Below are 16,723 nucleotides of genomic sequence, written 5' to 3' on the forward strand. Positions count from 1 at the left end.
GTACCCTAAAGTTCAAAGTGGGGAAGCAGCCTTGACGGGGGGAACCAAAGTAACTGCTGGGGAGATTGAAATATCAGGAGCTGAATCCCCCAAACCCTTCCCCAGAGGAAAGAGAAAAGGAGGTCGATTCTGCTTCCACATCCCATCCAAACACTCAGGGGGAAAGAGCTACAGGTGTCCATCAGGGTGGGTGGGAAGCAATGAGTGACATCTGCCAAGAGGATATGACACCTGTTGGGGGCCATCCTGTCTCGGGCAAGATGAGCTAGAAGCTGGGGAGCTCACAAGCCCTTTGTGGGAATCCCAGCTGTTCCTTTCACTCAATGATGGTTTTGGAGTCCGTTTCACCAAATCCTCACTTGTGTCAGCACTGATCAGGCTGTCCCTTTCCTTGGAGACTTGGACCCACACTTGCTCCATCAGAAAGATCACGTCAGGTTTGGGAATGGAAAATCCTGTGCTGGGGGGAAAATGGTGAAAATAGGTATCACTATTAGGGAATACTTGCTGCAAAAATATTCCATGTTTTTAAACCCAAACCATTTCTAAACCAGTTTCTGGACACTCTCGTACTGTGGAAATTGAACTATTAACAACTCTGTTGGGAAAATAATACAGACAAACATTCATCATTGAAGAATTATACACAGTGACACACTATTATACTAAAGTGAGATATTTTAAACTCAGTCAGTCTAGATAACTTGCCCCAAGTTTAACATTTTCAGAAGCACCTATGGCTAAAATCTACACTAGGAGTGCTTTGCCAATGTAGGAATACTGGTCTGCTAGACCAATGATTCTCAACCTTTCCAGAGTACTGTACCCCTTTTGGGAGTCTGATTTGTCTTGTGTACCCCTAAGTTTCACTTCACTTAAAAACTACTTGCTTACTAAATCAGACATAAAAATATAAAAGTTTCACAGCACACTGATACTGCAAAATTGCTGACTTTCTCATTTTTACCATATAATTATAAAATAAGTCAATTGGAATATAAATATTTTACTTATATTTCAACATACAGTATATAGAGCAGTATAAACAAGTCATTGTCTGTATGAAATTTTAATTTGTACTGACTTCGCTAGTGCTTTTTATGTAGCCTGTTGTAAAACTAGGCAAGTATCTAGATGAATTGATATACCCCCTGGAAGACCTCTAAGTACCCCAGGGGTACATGTTACCCCTGGTTGAGAACCACTGTGCTAGACCAACAAAGCGCTCCTAATGTGAACACAGCTATCCTGGCAAAGTTGTGCTTTGTACCAGGATAGCAAAACCATTTAAGAAGGGGGCATTGAATGTTTAACAAATTGATCTTTTCTGCCAAGTGTTTGGATTTAAATGGATATTAGGGCAACAAACCAATACAAATAGGTTTGAAGTGCATGAATAAAAATTACCTCCCCTCTTGGCCAAGAACATAAGGCCATAATTTTAAAGATATGTAGGTGCTGAGTGAGATTTTCAAAACCCTAAGAAAGGGAAATCATTATTCATCATGATAGTAATGCCTAGCTTTTGTCTAGCACTTTTCATCAGTAGATGTCAACGTACTTTTAAAAGAGGGCAGGATCATTATCCCCATTTTACAGATGGGGAAACTGAGGCACAGAGCAGTGAAGTGACTTGCCCAAGGTTACCCAGCAGGCAAATGGCAGAGGTCAGACCAGAACCCAAGAGCATAAGTTCACTAATTTCAATGCTAGGTTTTTCTCAGGTTTACTTTTACCCTGGACAGTACTTCTTGTAGTAAGATGAGGCCCTGAAACATAAACCCTTGGGATCAGAGGCCTGGTATGAGGCCTGAGGCCTGAACTAAAGTAATGGTCAAGACTTTGCTAACATAAAGCAAAGCTGTGAGCCAGAGGCAGGCCCTGCTCACAGAAGTTGGCAAGAAGAAGGCTTCTAATTGCACGTATACACATATATAAAAGGTATCAAGTACTAGTAGGATGAATATGTGCCAGGACGGCACCAGAACATTCTGGTACGAACACATTCCACAGAGCTAATGAGGAGCAGGCTGGCCCATCCTAAAGACAGGGTCAAAAGGATAATATGATGGATAGACTTGTTTGAACCAACATGTACCAGGAGAGAGGCAGCACCCTAACATGTAGAGGGGTGGGACCTCAATGCGTCAGGAGTGATGTGTAACTTGTTTGTACCTCTGTATAAGAATGCACCCTTGTGTAGTTGTCTCTGTCTGGCCTAGGGGGCAGTGGTAAGTCCTGCCACTGACTGAGCCGGTCCATTGTCAGGGAGTACATATGTACTAGCAGAACTGTAGACATCTGATCCGGGGAGCTAGAGACTGTGTTTTGTTTGACAATAAACCTGGCCGGGTGCCTTCGTACCTTATTGGAGTCTGTGGTCATTGGGGCTTCTCTCGGGGTCTGCTGTGTCAGCGATCAGCACACAGAGGGAACACACGCACACAGCCAACTGTTATCATCATTGAACAGAGCAGAGCACCACACCGGTGACATGTGACGACACTTCTCAGATGAGGATAGTTACTAATCAACAGGTTTATTAATTCACCAAGACTCTCATAGGAATGTAGCCAGCAGTTTTACACATTAAGCTTGGATATCAGATATTCCAGGCATGTCCTGAATGCAAAATACTGCATGCAGGGTCACTTGCCCTCTAGATTTGCTGTTTGGCTTGTACTGAACATGCTCACATGGACTGAGCATGCTCAGTAACAGTGCTGAAGTCAGCTGCCTTCACTCTGCCCCCACTCTATTGGCAGGCAGGGGCTATCTCTGGGGCTTGTCTTCTTGGAGGTTTGGGGGTGTTAGTCTGCGCTACCTCAATTTAGTGCAGATGGAAAAGGCCTGTGCACCTATGGTGCAAACTCGTAAAGCATTCTAACTGCCTATTTGGTGCAAATTTTGGAGTCCTCTTTCAAAGTGTACTAAATTGAATGTGAATTGAATTAGTGCAGGCCATTGTTTGTGTGCATGCCATACTGCTGTGCTCTACTTTGGAAGCCCCTCCAGATGCATGGAGGCCAAGCAGAACAATACAAATACAGAACAATACAAATCTCCAAGATCTCTGTTACATTAACTCATATCAATTATCTATTCTTCATAGAATATCAGGATTAGAAGGGACCTCAGGGGGTCATCTAGTCCAACCCCCTGCTCAAAGCAGGACCAATCCCCAACTAAATCATCCCAGCCAGGCTTTGTAACAAGGGCACACCGTTGACTCAGATCCAGCTTCTCATCCACTGTAATCTCTAGGTCCTTTTCTGCAGAACTGCTGCCTAGCCATTCAGTCCCTAGTCTGTAGCTGTGCATGGGATTCTTCCGTCCTAAGTGCAGGACTCTGCACTTGTCCTTGTTGAACCTCATCAGATTTCTTTTGGCCCAATCCTCTAATTTGTGTAATTTCTTCAGAATTTCTAATACGTTTATCACACTGTAATTCTCCAAGGAGTAAGGATGCATTTTTTCTTAAGGCACTTTTAGGGATGTGGTCCCTGCTATTTATAGTGTTTGGCTTGAAAGAGACTAGTTTAAAAGTGAGGCACTGTTTAAAAAAAAAAAAAAAAAAAAGGCAAATGTAATTCTGGGATAAACCAGGGAAGCTAATGAGCCATCCAGTGGAGCAAATTCAGTGATGAATCCTGGTCATGTGCCACCTGAGGCACTTTGCACATACAACACTGCTGTTTCTTTGAAGTGTATGTAAGACACAGGAGGTAACTGTTTCACTCTACTCAGCACTGGAGAGGCCTCAGCAGGAGTACTGTGTCCAATTTTGAGCACCGCGCTGTTAGAACAATGTGAACAAACTGGAGAGGAACACAAATGATGAGAGTTTAGAAAACCTGATCTCTGAATGAAGGTTGAAAGAACTGGGCATGTTTAGTCTAGAGAAGAGAAGGCTGAGGAGGGGACATGATAACAGCTTTCAAATATTTAAAAGGCTGTTTATAAAGAGGACAATGATCAATGTCCAGCAAGGGTAGGATAAGTAGATAACCTAACCCCTATGGGTGTGGCATAGATCAGGTGCGGGGCAGTGAATGGGAAAACTGCGTGGGACACTGTAGTAGTGACAGAGAATTGAAGGAATACTCAGGAAGGGGGGAAATGTTGAGTGACCTAGCCCGGAGTGTGGAGGCACGAAGAGGAGGCTGCGCTTCCTGGAGTGAGAGAAGGGCTGCAGACCTGAGAGAGCCACAGAGGGATGGCAAGCAACCGCTGGAAGGGGCATTGGCCTCACCGAGCAAATCCCCAGAACTGCCACGAGGCAGTGCCTTCCAGTGGTGAGTACAGCAGCCCCTTTCACAGGGGCTTAATCCAACTTAATCCAATCCAACATTTAATCCAATGTTTGGATTAAATTTGACAGGCATTTCTGGAAAACAATTCCTTTCAAAGATGTTATGAAATCACGTGTTAAACTAATATTTATTTTTTAAAAAGAGACTTTTTTGGAAGCGCAAAATATACAAAAAGAAGCTGAATGTTAGCTGGATGTGGCTAGAGCCCTCAATAACAAATAATCAAATTACTAAAATTTGCTAAATAAATAACAGTGACCACAATCTTACAAAGGGGTCAGAGTGGGTCATTAATTATATACCTAGCTTTTATCATCCTGTTCATCAGAGGGTCTCAAAGCACTTTACAGAAGGAGTCAGTATCATTAGCTGCATTTTGAGGGGAAAACTGAGGCACACAATGGGGAAGTGACTTGTCCAAGGACACCCAGCAGCAGAGACAGGAATAGAACCCATGTGTCTTAAGTCTTAACCCAGTGTCCCATAGGAGGGGGAGGATGGTGTTAGGTTATCTACAAGTAGGTTTAGAAAGATTAGATTTTTATCAGTGAACGTCTGTTTCAGCGCACAGGCAAGCCCACAAAAAATATTTCCATCGATAATCCAAATTTACAAATAGGCAAACTAAGAAAAATGCTGCCTGAGAACTTATTAGAGTTTGATTTACAGATATTTACTTTGTCTAGATTTTGACATCAGCTGCTGACAATTTTTTGTTTGAACAGTTATGAAGCTTTAACTTTTTGAATTTCAGCGCCTACTGTCACTAAATAATTGTCTGATTCCTGATTGCCTGCCCCCCTCCCATAATTTCCCACAGCTAGGACAATTTAAATCAATAAAAATAAAATGCTTTAAAATAAACATAGATACTATCTGTAAAAACGATAACAAAATAAAAATCTAACTCTGCCAAGCCTATTTACCTGTCAGTGTGGAAGTGCTCTTATAAAGACACAGGATCCAAGACCTCTTAGAATTGATGTATCCGATGAAACAAGCACATCTCTGTTCTCACTTTAATATTGAGGAGATCTACTTCTCACTCTGGAATCTGAGGTGGCCTCAGGGATTGTCTCTGTGGGTGTGGGAGGGAGGGATTTTTAAATGAAGAATTAGCCCCTCCCCCAGTCTCCCCTGTGCCACCCACTATTCCCTCTCCCCTAACTGCGCAAATGGTTAAATCTGCTACATCTCATGCTGCCTCTCCCCTCCCCCCCATTCTTCTCCATTTCTTATTTTTCCTTTGCTTCCCCTTCCTGATGCTCCCCCCCACCCCCAGAGAAAAAGGAGACCCGCACTGCGATCTGATCATGGCCCCCCTGCAACTCCCTTTCCCCCCCAACCTATACAGCCCACCGCGGTTTTACCCCAAGCAGTTCCCAACAAGAAGCAGTTACTTCCTTGCAGCTCAGCTCAGTCCCTAGCTGCATCTACAAGGCAGGAGCAGATTTCTAAAGGGAGCTGAGGTTCCCGGGGGTCCCTTTGTGCAAAGTCACTTTCCTACCCGTTTCCAGCACTTTCTCTATTACCAGAAGTCCCCAGCTGAGGTGTCAATGCTCCGGCAGAGCCCAGAAAACCTGCTTCCTGTCTGTATTCCCTACTCTGCTGTTAGGGAGCAGACTCCGGTGGGTAGGGTTACCATACGTCCGGATTTTCCCGGACATGTCCGGCTTTTGGGGGCTCAAATCCCCGTCCGGGGGGAAATCCCCAAAAGCCGGGCATGTCCGGGAAAATCGGGAGGGAGGGCTGGGCCGGGGTCGCGGGGCCGGGCACGCGGTGCCGGGCCGGGGTCCAGGGGCGCAGTGCCGGGCCGGGGCAGCGGGGTCGGGCCGCCGAGGGGGTGCGCTGGGCCGCGGGGCCGGGGGGTCGGGCCGGGAGCCGGGCCGCCGGGGGGGTGCGCTGGGCCGCGGGGCCGGGAGCCGGGGGGTCGGACCAGGAGCCGGGCCGCCGGGGGGGTGCGTGGGGCCGGGGGGCCGGGGGGGGTGCGCGGGGCCGGGGGGTCGGGCCGGGAGCCGGGCCGCCAGGGGGGTGCGCTGGGCCGCGGGGCCGGGAGCCGGGGGGTCGGGCCGGGAGCCGGGCCGCCAGGGGGGTGCGCTGGGCCGGGCCAGGAGCCGGGCCGGGGCCGCGGGGCCGGGCCGCCGGGGGGGTGCGCTGGGCCGCTGGGCCGCGGGGCCGGGAGCCGGGGGGGGTGCGCTGGGCCGCGGGGTCGGGCCGCCGGGGGTTGTGCTGGGCCGCGGGGTCGGGCCGCTGGGGGCGGGATCCGGGGGGTGCGCTGGGCCGCCGGGGCCGGGAGCCGGGGGGGTGCGCTGGGCCGCCGGGGGCCGGCCGGCAGTGCTGGGCGGGCCGGGGGTGGTCGGCCGGGGGCCAGGGCCGGCACCCCAGGGCCCGAGCCGACCCAGGCTGGAGCCGCCGGGGGGGGCCAGCCTGGGCCGCACCTCCTCCCCCCCACACCCCCCTTACCTGCCCAGGCTTCCCGCGAATTAAATGTTCGCGGGGAGCAGGGGAGGGGGCAGAGACTTTGGGGAGGGGGCGGAGTTGGGCGGGGGAGGGGGTGGGGCTGGGGGCGGGGCCAGGGCCCCGTGGAGTGTCCTCCTTTTGGAGGCACAAAATATGGTAACCCTACCGGTGGGCTGAGGATGCTCAGTAACAGCTGCTGAAGCCTCTGCCCTTATTACCAGCGGACTCTGCTTCCTGCAGTAAACAAGGGCTAAAGGGAGAAGAGGGGGCAAGCTGAAAGGGTTCCCAACCCTCCAGGATTGTCCAGGAGTCTCCAGGAATTAAAGATTACTCTTTAATTAAAGAGTAGGTCATGTGATGAAACCTCTAGGAATACAGTAGAACCTCAGAGTTACGAACCCCTCAGGAATGTAGTCTATTCGTAACTCTGAATGAAACATTATGGTTCTTCTTTCTAAAGTTTATAACTGAACATGGACTTAAAATAGCTTTAAAACTTTACTCTGCAGAAGAAAAATGCTTTTAACGATCTTAATTTAAATGAAACAAGCACAGAAACAGTTTCTTAACTGTGTCAATTTTTTAAAAAAAACTTTCCCTTTATTTTTTTAGTATACCTCTACCCCGATATAACACGGTCGTGGGGAGCCAAAAATCCCGACCGCGTTATAGGTGAAATGCCATTATAGCAGGGCTCCAGCGTTGATTTAAAGAGCTCCGGGCTCCGGCCGCTGTGGGGAGCCCAGGCCCTTTAAATCGCCGTCCGAGCCCCGCTGCCGCAGCTCCGGGATAGCAGCAGCAGGGCATAGGTGGTGATTAAAGGGCCTGGGGCTCCCCACAGCAGCCAGAGCCCCTGACCCTTTAAAGCACCGCTGGAGCCCCGATGCTACATGCTGTATGCGAACCTGTGTTATATCGGGTCGCGTTATAACGGGGTAGAGGTGTACATAAGGACAGCCACACTGGGTCAGACCAATGGTCCATCTAGCCCAGTAACCTGTCTTCCGACAGTGGCCAAGGCCAGGTGCCCCAGAGGGAATGAACACAACAGGTAATCATCAAGTGATCCATCTCCTGTCGCCCATTCCCAGCTTCTGGCAAACAGAGGCTAGGAACACCATCCCGGCCCATCCTGGCTAGTAGTTTATGTTTAACACAGTATTGTACTATATTTGCTTTTGGGGAGGATTCTGCTGCTGCCTGATTGTGTAATTCCAGTTCCAAATGAGGTGTATGGTTGACCAGTCAGTTCGTAACTCTGGGGTTCGTAACTCTAACATTCTACTGTATGTCCAACCAAAATTGGTCACCCTACAAATTGGAGGGGTAGGATCAGTGTGTGACATTGCACTCTATATGATTTTATGAAAATATGCTAATGTAACTGGAATATGCTTCATGCAAAAGGTCTCTTGTAAGATGTCATTACAAAGTTTATAATCTACTGAGTGTGATCATCATACTTGTATAAATGTACCACTCTTGTATCTGAACCTAGAAATATGAAATATAACTCTGAGGGCCTGTTGTAATTATGCAAAGTCTGGGCCATTAATGGTGGTTTGGAATTTGATGACTCCCATTAACCAGGACAATTGACTGCAGATGGCTCTGTTTTACCGATAAGTTTTCCTGTATACTTGTGTGCTGGCAAGTGCGTAATGAAGTCTTATAGTGACATGTAATCATGTTACCTGAACTGGAATCCATCTTTAACCTAGTGCTTTTCCATTGAGAATGGGGGGCTGGGAACCCAAAGGGACAAAGGATTCCTGCCTTATGCAAAAGATATATAAATGCGTAGAACAGAACAAAGGGAGCCATCATGAGAAATCCCCTATCTACCACCTGAGCTGGAACAAGAGCTGTACCAGGGGAAAAGACTGTGCCCAGACTAGGAAGCAGGGCCGGCTCTAGGCACCAGCCCTCCAAGCATGTGCTTGGAGCGGCACTTTCTAAGAGGCGGCACTCCGGCCCTCCTTTTTTTATTTTTAATTTTTTTGCTTGGGGTGGCATTAGCGGGAGCCGGCCCTGGCCCAACCACTCACCCTGTCGGCGCAAGCCCCCTGCCCAGCCCGGCGGCGCCCTGCACAGCCCACTCGGGGAAATGCCAAGCCGCCCTTGGGAAATTCGGAGTGGCAGCGGCAGCAGGACCCCTCCTCCCTCCCTGCATCCTGGGCCCCGCTTCCCTCCCTCCCCGGCTCCTCACACACTCTGGGAGCCCCTCTTGCCGCTGCCGCAGCCCGGGCTCCCAGAGTGTGTGAGGAGCCGGGGAGAGAGGGAAGCGGGGTCCCCTGAAGCCAACCCCGGGCTGTGGCGGCGAGAGGGGCTCCCAGAGTCAGGGCTGCCCAGGGTGGAGGCAAGTGGGGCAATTTGCCCCGGGCCCCGCAGGGGCCCCCACGAGTATGTCGGAGGCTCCCCCCACCTCCGTCTTCCCCCATCCCCCGGCGTCTCCGCTGGTAAGGGGGCGGGGCTGAGAACTCAGGTCCCGCTGGAGACACCATGCCACTGCAGCACTGTCCGGGAGAGGGGGTAAGCGGCATGGTAAGGGGCCGGGGCCGGGCACCCCCCCGACCCCATCCCCCCACAGTCCTAACCCCCAGCTCTGAGCCCAGCCCCTCTGAACTGGGCACCTCCCTGACCCCATCCCCCCCACAGCCCTGACCCCCAGCTCTGAGTTCAACCCCTCTGAACTGGGCACCTCCCTGACCCCATCCCCCCCACAGCCCTGACCCCCAGCTCTGAGTTCAACCCCTCTGAGCCGGGCACTCCCCTGACCCCATCCCCCACTGCCCTGACCCCCAGCTCTGAGCCCAACCCCTCTGAGCTGGGCACCCTCCTGACCCCATCCCCCCCCAGCCCTGACCCCCAGCTCCGAGCCCAGCCCCCTCTGAGCCGGACACCCCCTGACACCATCCCCCCACAGCCCTGACCCCCAGCTCTGAGCCCAGCCCCTCTGAGCCGGACACCCCCCAACCCAGAGCCCAGCTCCCCATCCAGCCTTGGGCAACAGCAGCACCACCCACAGGCAGCAACAGCCCATTATGTAATTGCAAATGTATACATACCATTAAAAGCATTTAATGTTTTTAAATAATGTATTTAGTGTATTTTCAAATTATTACAAATTAATTTTAGAATGTATTTCACTGGTTATTTTTTACATTTCCAAATACATGTTACTATAGCATTGCAACTTTTTTTTATGGAAGGGGCCCCCGAAATTGCTTTGCCCTAGACCCCCTTGAATCCTCTGGGCAGCCCTGCCTAGAGTGTGTGAGGAGCCGGGGAAGGAGGGAAGCGGGGTCCCCTGGAGCTGAGCCAGGGCTGCGGTGGCGGCGAGAGGGGCTCCTGGAGTGTGTGAAGAGGTGAGCGGCCGGCTGGGTTTGTCGGTGCAGAGCAGGTAGCCCCGCAGCCAGAGATCCTCACCAACCGCCCGCCGGGGCTGGGCCAGGGTGTGGTGAGGCTGAAGAGTAGCAGGTCCGGGGGGCTCTCCAGGTCCTCGGCTGCCAGCATGTCGAGGGTGAGGGCGATGAGCACGAACTTATCCACCTCGGCCACCAGCAGCGCCGCAAAGCCCAGGGAGGGGGCCGTGTTCTCCATGTCGCCCAGCAGCCGCACCGCCACCTGGAAGTACTCCCAGTCCGCGCCGCTCAGCAGCTCCACCCGCATGGGGACAGACTCGCGGCTGGGCCAGGGCTCGGCTGCCGTGTGCTGGTAGTAGATCCCACGTTTGGGGGGGAGCCCAGTGCTGAGGCGGCAGGGGGTGCAGGTGGGGGGGGCACTGGTGGGCGGGGGGGGAGCTCAGGGCTGGGGATGGGGGGGCGCAACCACAAATATTTTTGCTTGGGGCGCCAAAAAACCTAGAGCCAGCCCTGCTAGGAAGGTGTCCAGTCTGTGAAAGACTTATTGAAACATCTCTTAGGGTGAGATTTTTACCTGTATTCCGTTGTATTACTGTATTAGGCTTAGATTTGCATGTTTTATTTTATTTCACTTGGTAATTCACTTTGTTCTGTCTGTTACTACTTGGGACCACTTAAATCCTACTTTCTGTATTTAATAAAATCACTTTTTACTTATTAATTAACTCAGAGTATGTGTTAATACCTGGGGGGGGGGAGGCAAACAGCTGTGCATATCTCTCTATCAGTGTTATAGAGGGCGAACAATTTATGAGTTTACCCTGTATAAGTTTTATACAGGGTAAAATGGATTTATTTGGGTTTAGACCCCATTGGGAGTTGGGCATCTGAGTGTTATAGCTAAGAACACTTCTGTAAGCTGCTTTCAATTAAGTCTGCAGCTTTGGGGCAAGTAATTTAAACCCTGGGTCTGTGTTGGAGCAGACTGGCGTGTCTGGCTCAGCAAGACAGGGTGCTGGGGTCCCGAGCTGGCAGGGAAAGAAGGAGCAGAGGTAGTCTTGGCACATCAGGTGGCAGCTCCCAAGGGGGGGGCTCTGTGATTTAACCCGTCACACAGTGGAATTTGTGCAGGGGGCAAACTGTTTTGGGAGGAGGGTGAAACAGGTGGAGGAAGGGAAGGAGAGGGTCAGACACATTAAATTGGGGACAGAGTGAAGAAGGTGGAGTTTAGAAAGGGGGGGGAAGATGCGCTGTCTGGCAGCGCCAGGGGGTGAAACATAGAATCATAGAATATCAGGGTTGGAAGGGACCTCAGGGGGTCATCTAGTCCAACCCCGTGCTCAAAGCAGGACCAATCCCCAACTAAATCATCACAGCCAAGGTTTTGTCAAGCCTGACCTTAAAAACCTCTAAGGAAGGAGATTCCACCACCTCCCTAGGTAACCCATTCCAGTGCTTCACCACCCTCCTAGTAAAAAAGTTTTTCCTAATATCCAACCTAAACCTCCCCAACTGCAACTTGAGACCATTACTCCTTGTTCTGTCATCTGGTACCACTGAGAACAGTCTAGATCAGTGGTTCCCAAACTGGGGTTCACAAAATGTTACAGGGGGTTCTTGGGAAAAAAATCCCTAATGGCGGACAGAGCTGTCCCTAGGGACCCTGGGCAGCATAGGGCCAGCAGCCTGGAGCCCCTGGACTTCCAAGAGCTAAGCAGATCAAAGCAAGCAGATCTGTCACACTGAGGAGATTTAAACTTCAAGACTCCTTATAAGAAATGGAAAGGGAGGTGGATATTTTTTGCTGTTTTTAAAATTAAATAGGCAGCTAGTATTGTTTTTAAAATTATTATGAAGAACAAGTTTAAGCTTTGTTGTATCATGCGTTGTTTGCCTAGACTGCTCAAGACCTGAAAGCATGTGTAGGAAGAACTCTTTGAGTTGGCTTATTAAATACCTTCATGCTGTTTCACATCTGGTGCTCCTTGATGAAACATACGAGCCTTGTCGTATAACAGGTTTATTCAAAGTGATACAAGCTGCGAAAGTGAGATCTTGGAAGAGTGTTGCCGTTTTCATAATGTAATAAAAATACTGTAATGATAAATAATAATAAATAGTGTGTAATAAGCATGTCATAAAAACAAATTTTATATTTCCAAGATCACTGCTTTTATAATTTATACTCAGGTAAAGGAGAAAATCCGTGGAAATATTCATTTTTAGGAGGGGGGTTGCGAGACTTGACATTCTAGTGAAATGGGTTCACAGGTTGTTAAAGTTTGGGAACCACTGGTCTAGAGCCATCCTCTTTGGAACCCCCTTTCAGGTAGTTGAAAGCAGCTATCAAATCCCCCCTCATTCTTCTCTTCTGCAGACTAAATAATCCCAGTTCCCTCAGCCTCTCCTCACAAGTCATGTGCTCCAGCCCCCTAATCATTTTTGTTGCCCTCCGCTGGACTCTTTCCAATTTTTCCACATCCTTCTTGTAGTGTGGGACCCAAAACTGGACACAGTACTCCAGATAAGGCCTCACCAATGCTGAATAGAGGGGAATGACCACATCCCTCGATCTGCTGGCAATGCCCCTACTTATACAGCCCAAAATGCCATTAGTCATCTTGGCAACAAGGGCACACTGTTGACTCATATCCAGCTTCTCGTCCACTGTAACCCCTAGGTCCTTTTCTGCAGAACTGCTGCCTAGCCACTCAGTCCCTAGTCTGTAGCAGTGCATGGGGTTCTTCCATCCTAAGTTCAGGACTCTGCACTTGTCCTTGTTGAACTTCATCAGATTTCTTTTGGCCCAATCCTCTAATTTGTCTAGGTCCCTCTGTATCCTATCCCTACCCTCCAGCATATCTACTACTCCTCCCAGTTTAGTGTCATCTGCAAACTTGCTGAGGGTGCAGTCCACACCATCCTCCAGATCATTAATGAAGATATTGAAAAAAACGGGCCCCAGGACCGACCCCTGAGGCACTCCGCTTGATACCGGCTGCCAACTAGACATGGAGACATTGATCACTACCCATTGAGACCGACGATCTAGCCAGCTTTCTATCCACCTTATGGTCCATTCATCCAGCCCATACTTCTTTAACTTGCTGGCAAGAATACTGTGGGAGACCGTATCAAAAGCTTTGCTAAACCCCAGGATAGGGAGGAACAGAGGGGATCAAAGTTACCAAAGCCAATCTCATGATTTTTTGATAAAGCTGACTTATAATTTTTGAACATTTGGCATTGGCAATACTGCCACAGATTGGGTGAGCTGTCTGGAGTGGTTACCCAGGTAGGGTGTAGGTTGGCAGAGGGACTTGTGTTTCTCACTGGATGGTCCATCTCAGCCTCCCCCATCCCGCGGGGCTGTGGTGTTAAAGGTGCAGAGTACCCCCAATGCCTAGACAAGAGAGTGCTTCTCAGGGCCGCCCAGAGGATTCAGGGGGCCTGGGGTCTTCGGCGGCGGGTCCTGCGGCGGAAGGACCCCCCGCCATGGGTCTTCAGGTCCTGGAGTGGAAGGACCCCCCGTGGCCGATTTGCCGCCGAAGACCCGGAGCGGAAGAAGCTCCGGGGGCCCGGGCCCCGCAAGAGTTTTCCAGGACCCCCGGAGCAAGTGAAGGACCCCGCTCCAGGGGCCCTGAAAAACTCTCGTGGGGGCCCCTGTGGGGCCCGGGGCCTGGGGCAAATTGCCCCACTTGCCCCCCCCACCCTCCGGGCGGCCCTGGTGCTTCATGATCTGTAACGATGTCTTGAGCTGTCAAAGGAGATTTGATTCAGGGAAACATTTGACACAGACACCCTCCTAAATTTGTTCATATGCTACTGGAATTTAAAATTCCTTACCAGTTTACAAAGGTGTATGTCTGCACATGGCCTCATTGCAGCTTACAAGTGGGTCTTATTCTACTATTTTGATTGCCTGAATAGCACGCCCCCTCCTGTAATCTACAGTAAATGTAGTTTCACTCCTCCATTTATTTATTTTTAGAATGGTATTTTCATTACTCTTATTTTTCTTGTCATGCCATCATTTACCTTGGTTAACATTGTGCCAACTATGCTACTTATATGTATGATTTTATAGTGAATAATCACAGAAAACAATAACTGATGCTAGTAGCTAAGCAATCACATCACATAATGGTTTCTAGTACAACATTGCCTATGCTCTTATTGTGATTTTGTTTTAATGTACAATTTTGATTTCAAAATGTTTGTTCTTCCAGTAGCAAGTTTTTTTTTCCTTTGCTATCTTATGACTTCAAGGCTGCCATCAAAAACTTCTTCCATTTCTTTTGACCCACCAAGGAGGACTGCCTTTCTCAGCTATTATTTTGCCTCTCTCTCTCCAGCACCTTAGGGCTTGTCTATGCTAGAAAGTTTTACCAGTTATATGGGTGTAACTATACCAATCTAATTCCCCATGTGGGCACTCTTATTACAATATAAGAGTGCCTTTCTTTGGATTAATCTAGGGCTGTCGATTAACTGCAGTTAACTCACACAATTAACAAAAAAATTAATCGTGATTAATCATAGTTTTAATCGCACTGTTAAACAATAGAATACCAATTGAAATTTATAAAATATTTGGGATGTTTTTCTACATTTTCAAATATTTGATTTCAATTTACAATACACAATACAAAGTGTATAGTGCTCACTTTATATTTTTTATTACAAATATTTGCACTGTAAAAATTATAAACAGAAGAAATAGTATTTTTCAATTTACCTCATACAAGTACGTAATGCAATCTCTATCGTGAAAGTGCAACTTACAAATGTAGATTTTTTTGTTATGTAACTGCACTCAAAAATAAAACAACAAAACAATGTAAAACTTTAGCGCCTACACGTCCACTCAGTACTACTTCTTGTTCAGCCAATCATTAAGACAAACAAGTTTGTTTACATTTGCAGGAGATGATGCTGCCCACTTCTTATTTACAATGTCACCTGAAAGTGAGAACAGGCGTTCGCATGGCACTGTTGTAGCAGACATTGCTAGGTATTTACATGCCAGATATGCTAAACATTTGTATGCACCTTCATGCTTTGGCTACCATTCCAGAGGCCATGCTTCCATGCCGATGACGCTTGTAAAAAACCCATAGTGCATTAATTAAATTTGTGACTGTGTACGGGGAGACTTTGGTAAACCAGTAAAGTGCCTAAAACCACTATGGCTTATTGTTAAAAAGCAACCTAGTCAGCAAGCTGTAAATTGGCCATTCAGCAAACTCAGCTTGAGCAAGGCAGGAGGGGAGGGGGTTTCAGGATGCCACAGAAGGGGCAGCTTGACCTTGCGTCCTTCCTGATAAGAATTGTGTTGAAGTTGCTGATATATGCATTTTAAAAGAGCAGGAATGTCTATTGGGGTCTCAGAGCTGCAGACTCTGGAAAAACCCACACCTTGTTAATCAATAATCAGAAGGAACCTCTTGCTTGAAACTGCTTACTTAACAAGGTTTCTTTAAGGGACATGTCATTCCATTACTAACGTATAAATAAGGGGACTCCTTTGGGGGACTGGTCTCTCCTTCTGGATGCATCTTGTGTTCCCCAGCAGCAGACAGGCTGCCACTGTGCCACTCGAGAGCCACACTCAGCTTTGGTAATGATCACGGGTTGGGGGTGTATTACTAATCTTGTTGTGGATGTGTGTAAGTGCTTGAGTCTAAGTAAAGTTTAGCTTTAAGTGAAAGCACTCTTGTGTTGTCCTGTTTGTGACAGCCATCTATCGGTCGGACGGCCATGTCTCTCCTGATTTATTTCCTGACACCTCCTCACACCGAGTAAAAGTTACCAAGAGCTTTGGGTTGAAAGAACCCCGGGTAACAACTGAACTCCTTGGGGGAGAATTGTATGTCTCCTGCTCTGTTTAATCTGCATTCTGCCATATATTTCGTGTTATGGCAGTCTCGGGTGACGACCAAGCACATGTTGTTTGATTTAAGAACATTTTCACTGCAGATCTGACAAAACACAAAGAAGGTACCAATGTGAGATTTCTAAAGATAGCTACAGCACTTGACCCAAGGTTTAAGAATCTGAAGTGCCTTCCAAAATCTGAGAGGGATGAGGGGTGGAGCATGTTTGCAGAAGTCTTAAAAGAGCAACATTCCAATGCAGAAACTACTGAACTCGAACCACCAAAAAAGAAAATCAACTTTTTGTTGGTGGCATCTGACTCAGATGATGAAAATGAACATGCATCAGTCTGCACTGCTTTGGATTGTTATTGTCATTAGCATGGAATGGTGGGCAAAGCATGAAGGGACATATGAATCTTTACCATATCTGGCACGTAAATAGCTTGTGACACTGGCTACAACAGTGCTATGTGAATTCCTGTTCTCACTTTGAGGTGACATTGTAAATAAGAAGTGGGCAGCATTATCAGGGCCAGCACTAGGTTTTTTGCCGCCCCAAGCAAAAGAATTTTTGGCTGCCCCCCCCTACCCCTAGCCCTGAGCTTCCCCCCGCCCACCAGTGCCCCCTCCCACCCGCACCAGCACTGGGCTCCCCCCAAACGTGGGATACGCTACCAGCACACAGTGTCCGAGCCCTGGCCCAGCC

General features: G+C 48.7%; 1 protein-coding gene across 1 annotated transcript in view; it reads right to left on the reverse strand.

Annotated features, from left to right (window-relative positions):
- LOC112060783 (zinc finger protein 271-like) overlaps positions 1 to 5,940 on the reverse strand; it is a 37,193-nt gene extending 31,253 nt beyond the window's left edge. Inside the window, 3 exon segments of the mRNA XM_065562975.1 lie at positions 360 to 460; positions 5,240 to 5,391; positions 5,821 to 5,940. Of these exon segments, the coding sequence (XP_065419047.1) occupies positions 360 to 420 (61 nt within the window). The 5' untranslated portion in view covers positions 421 to 460; positions 5,240 to 5,391; positions 5,821 to 5,940.
- Positions 5,941 to 16,723: the final 10,783 nt, after the last annotated feature.

Source organism: Chrysemys picta, chromosome 12 (genome assembly GCF_011386835.1).
Source record: "Chrysemys picta bellii isolate R12L10 chromosome 12, ASM1138683v2, whole genome shotgun sequence".
NCBI lineage: Eukaryota > Metazoa > Chordata > Testudines > Emydidae > Chrysemys > Chrysemys picta.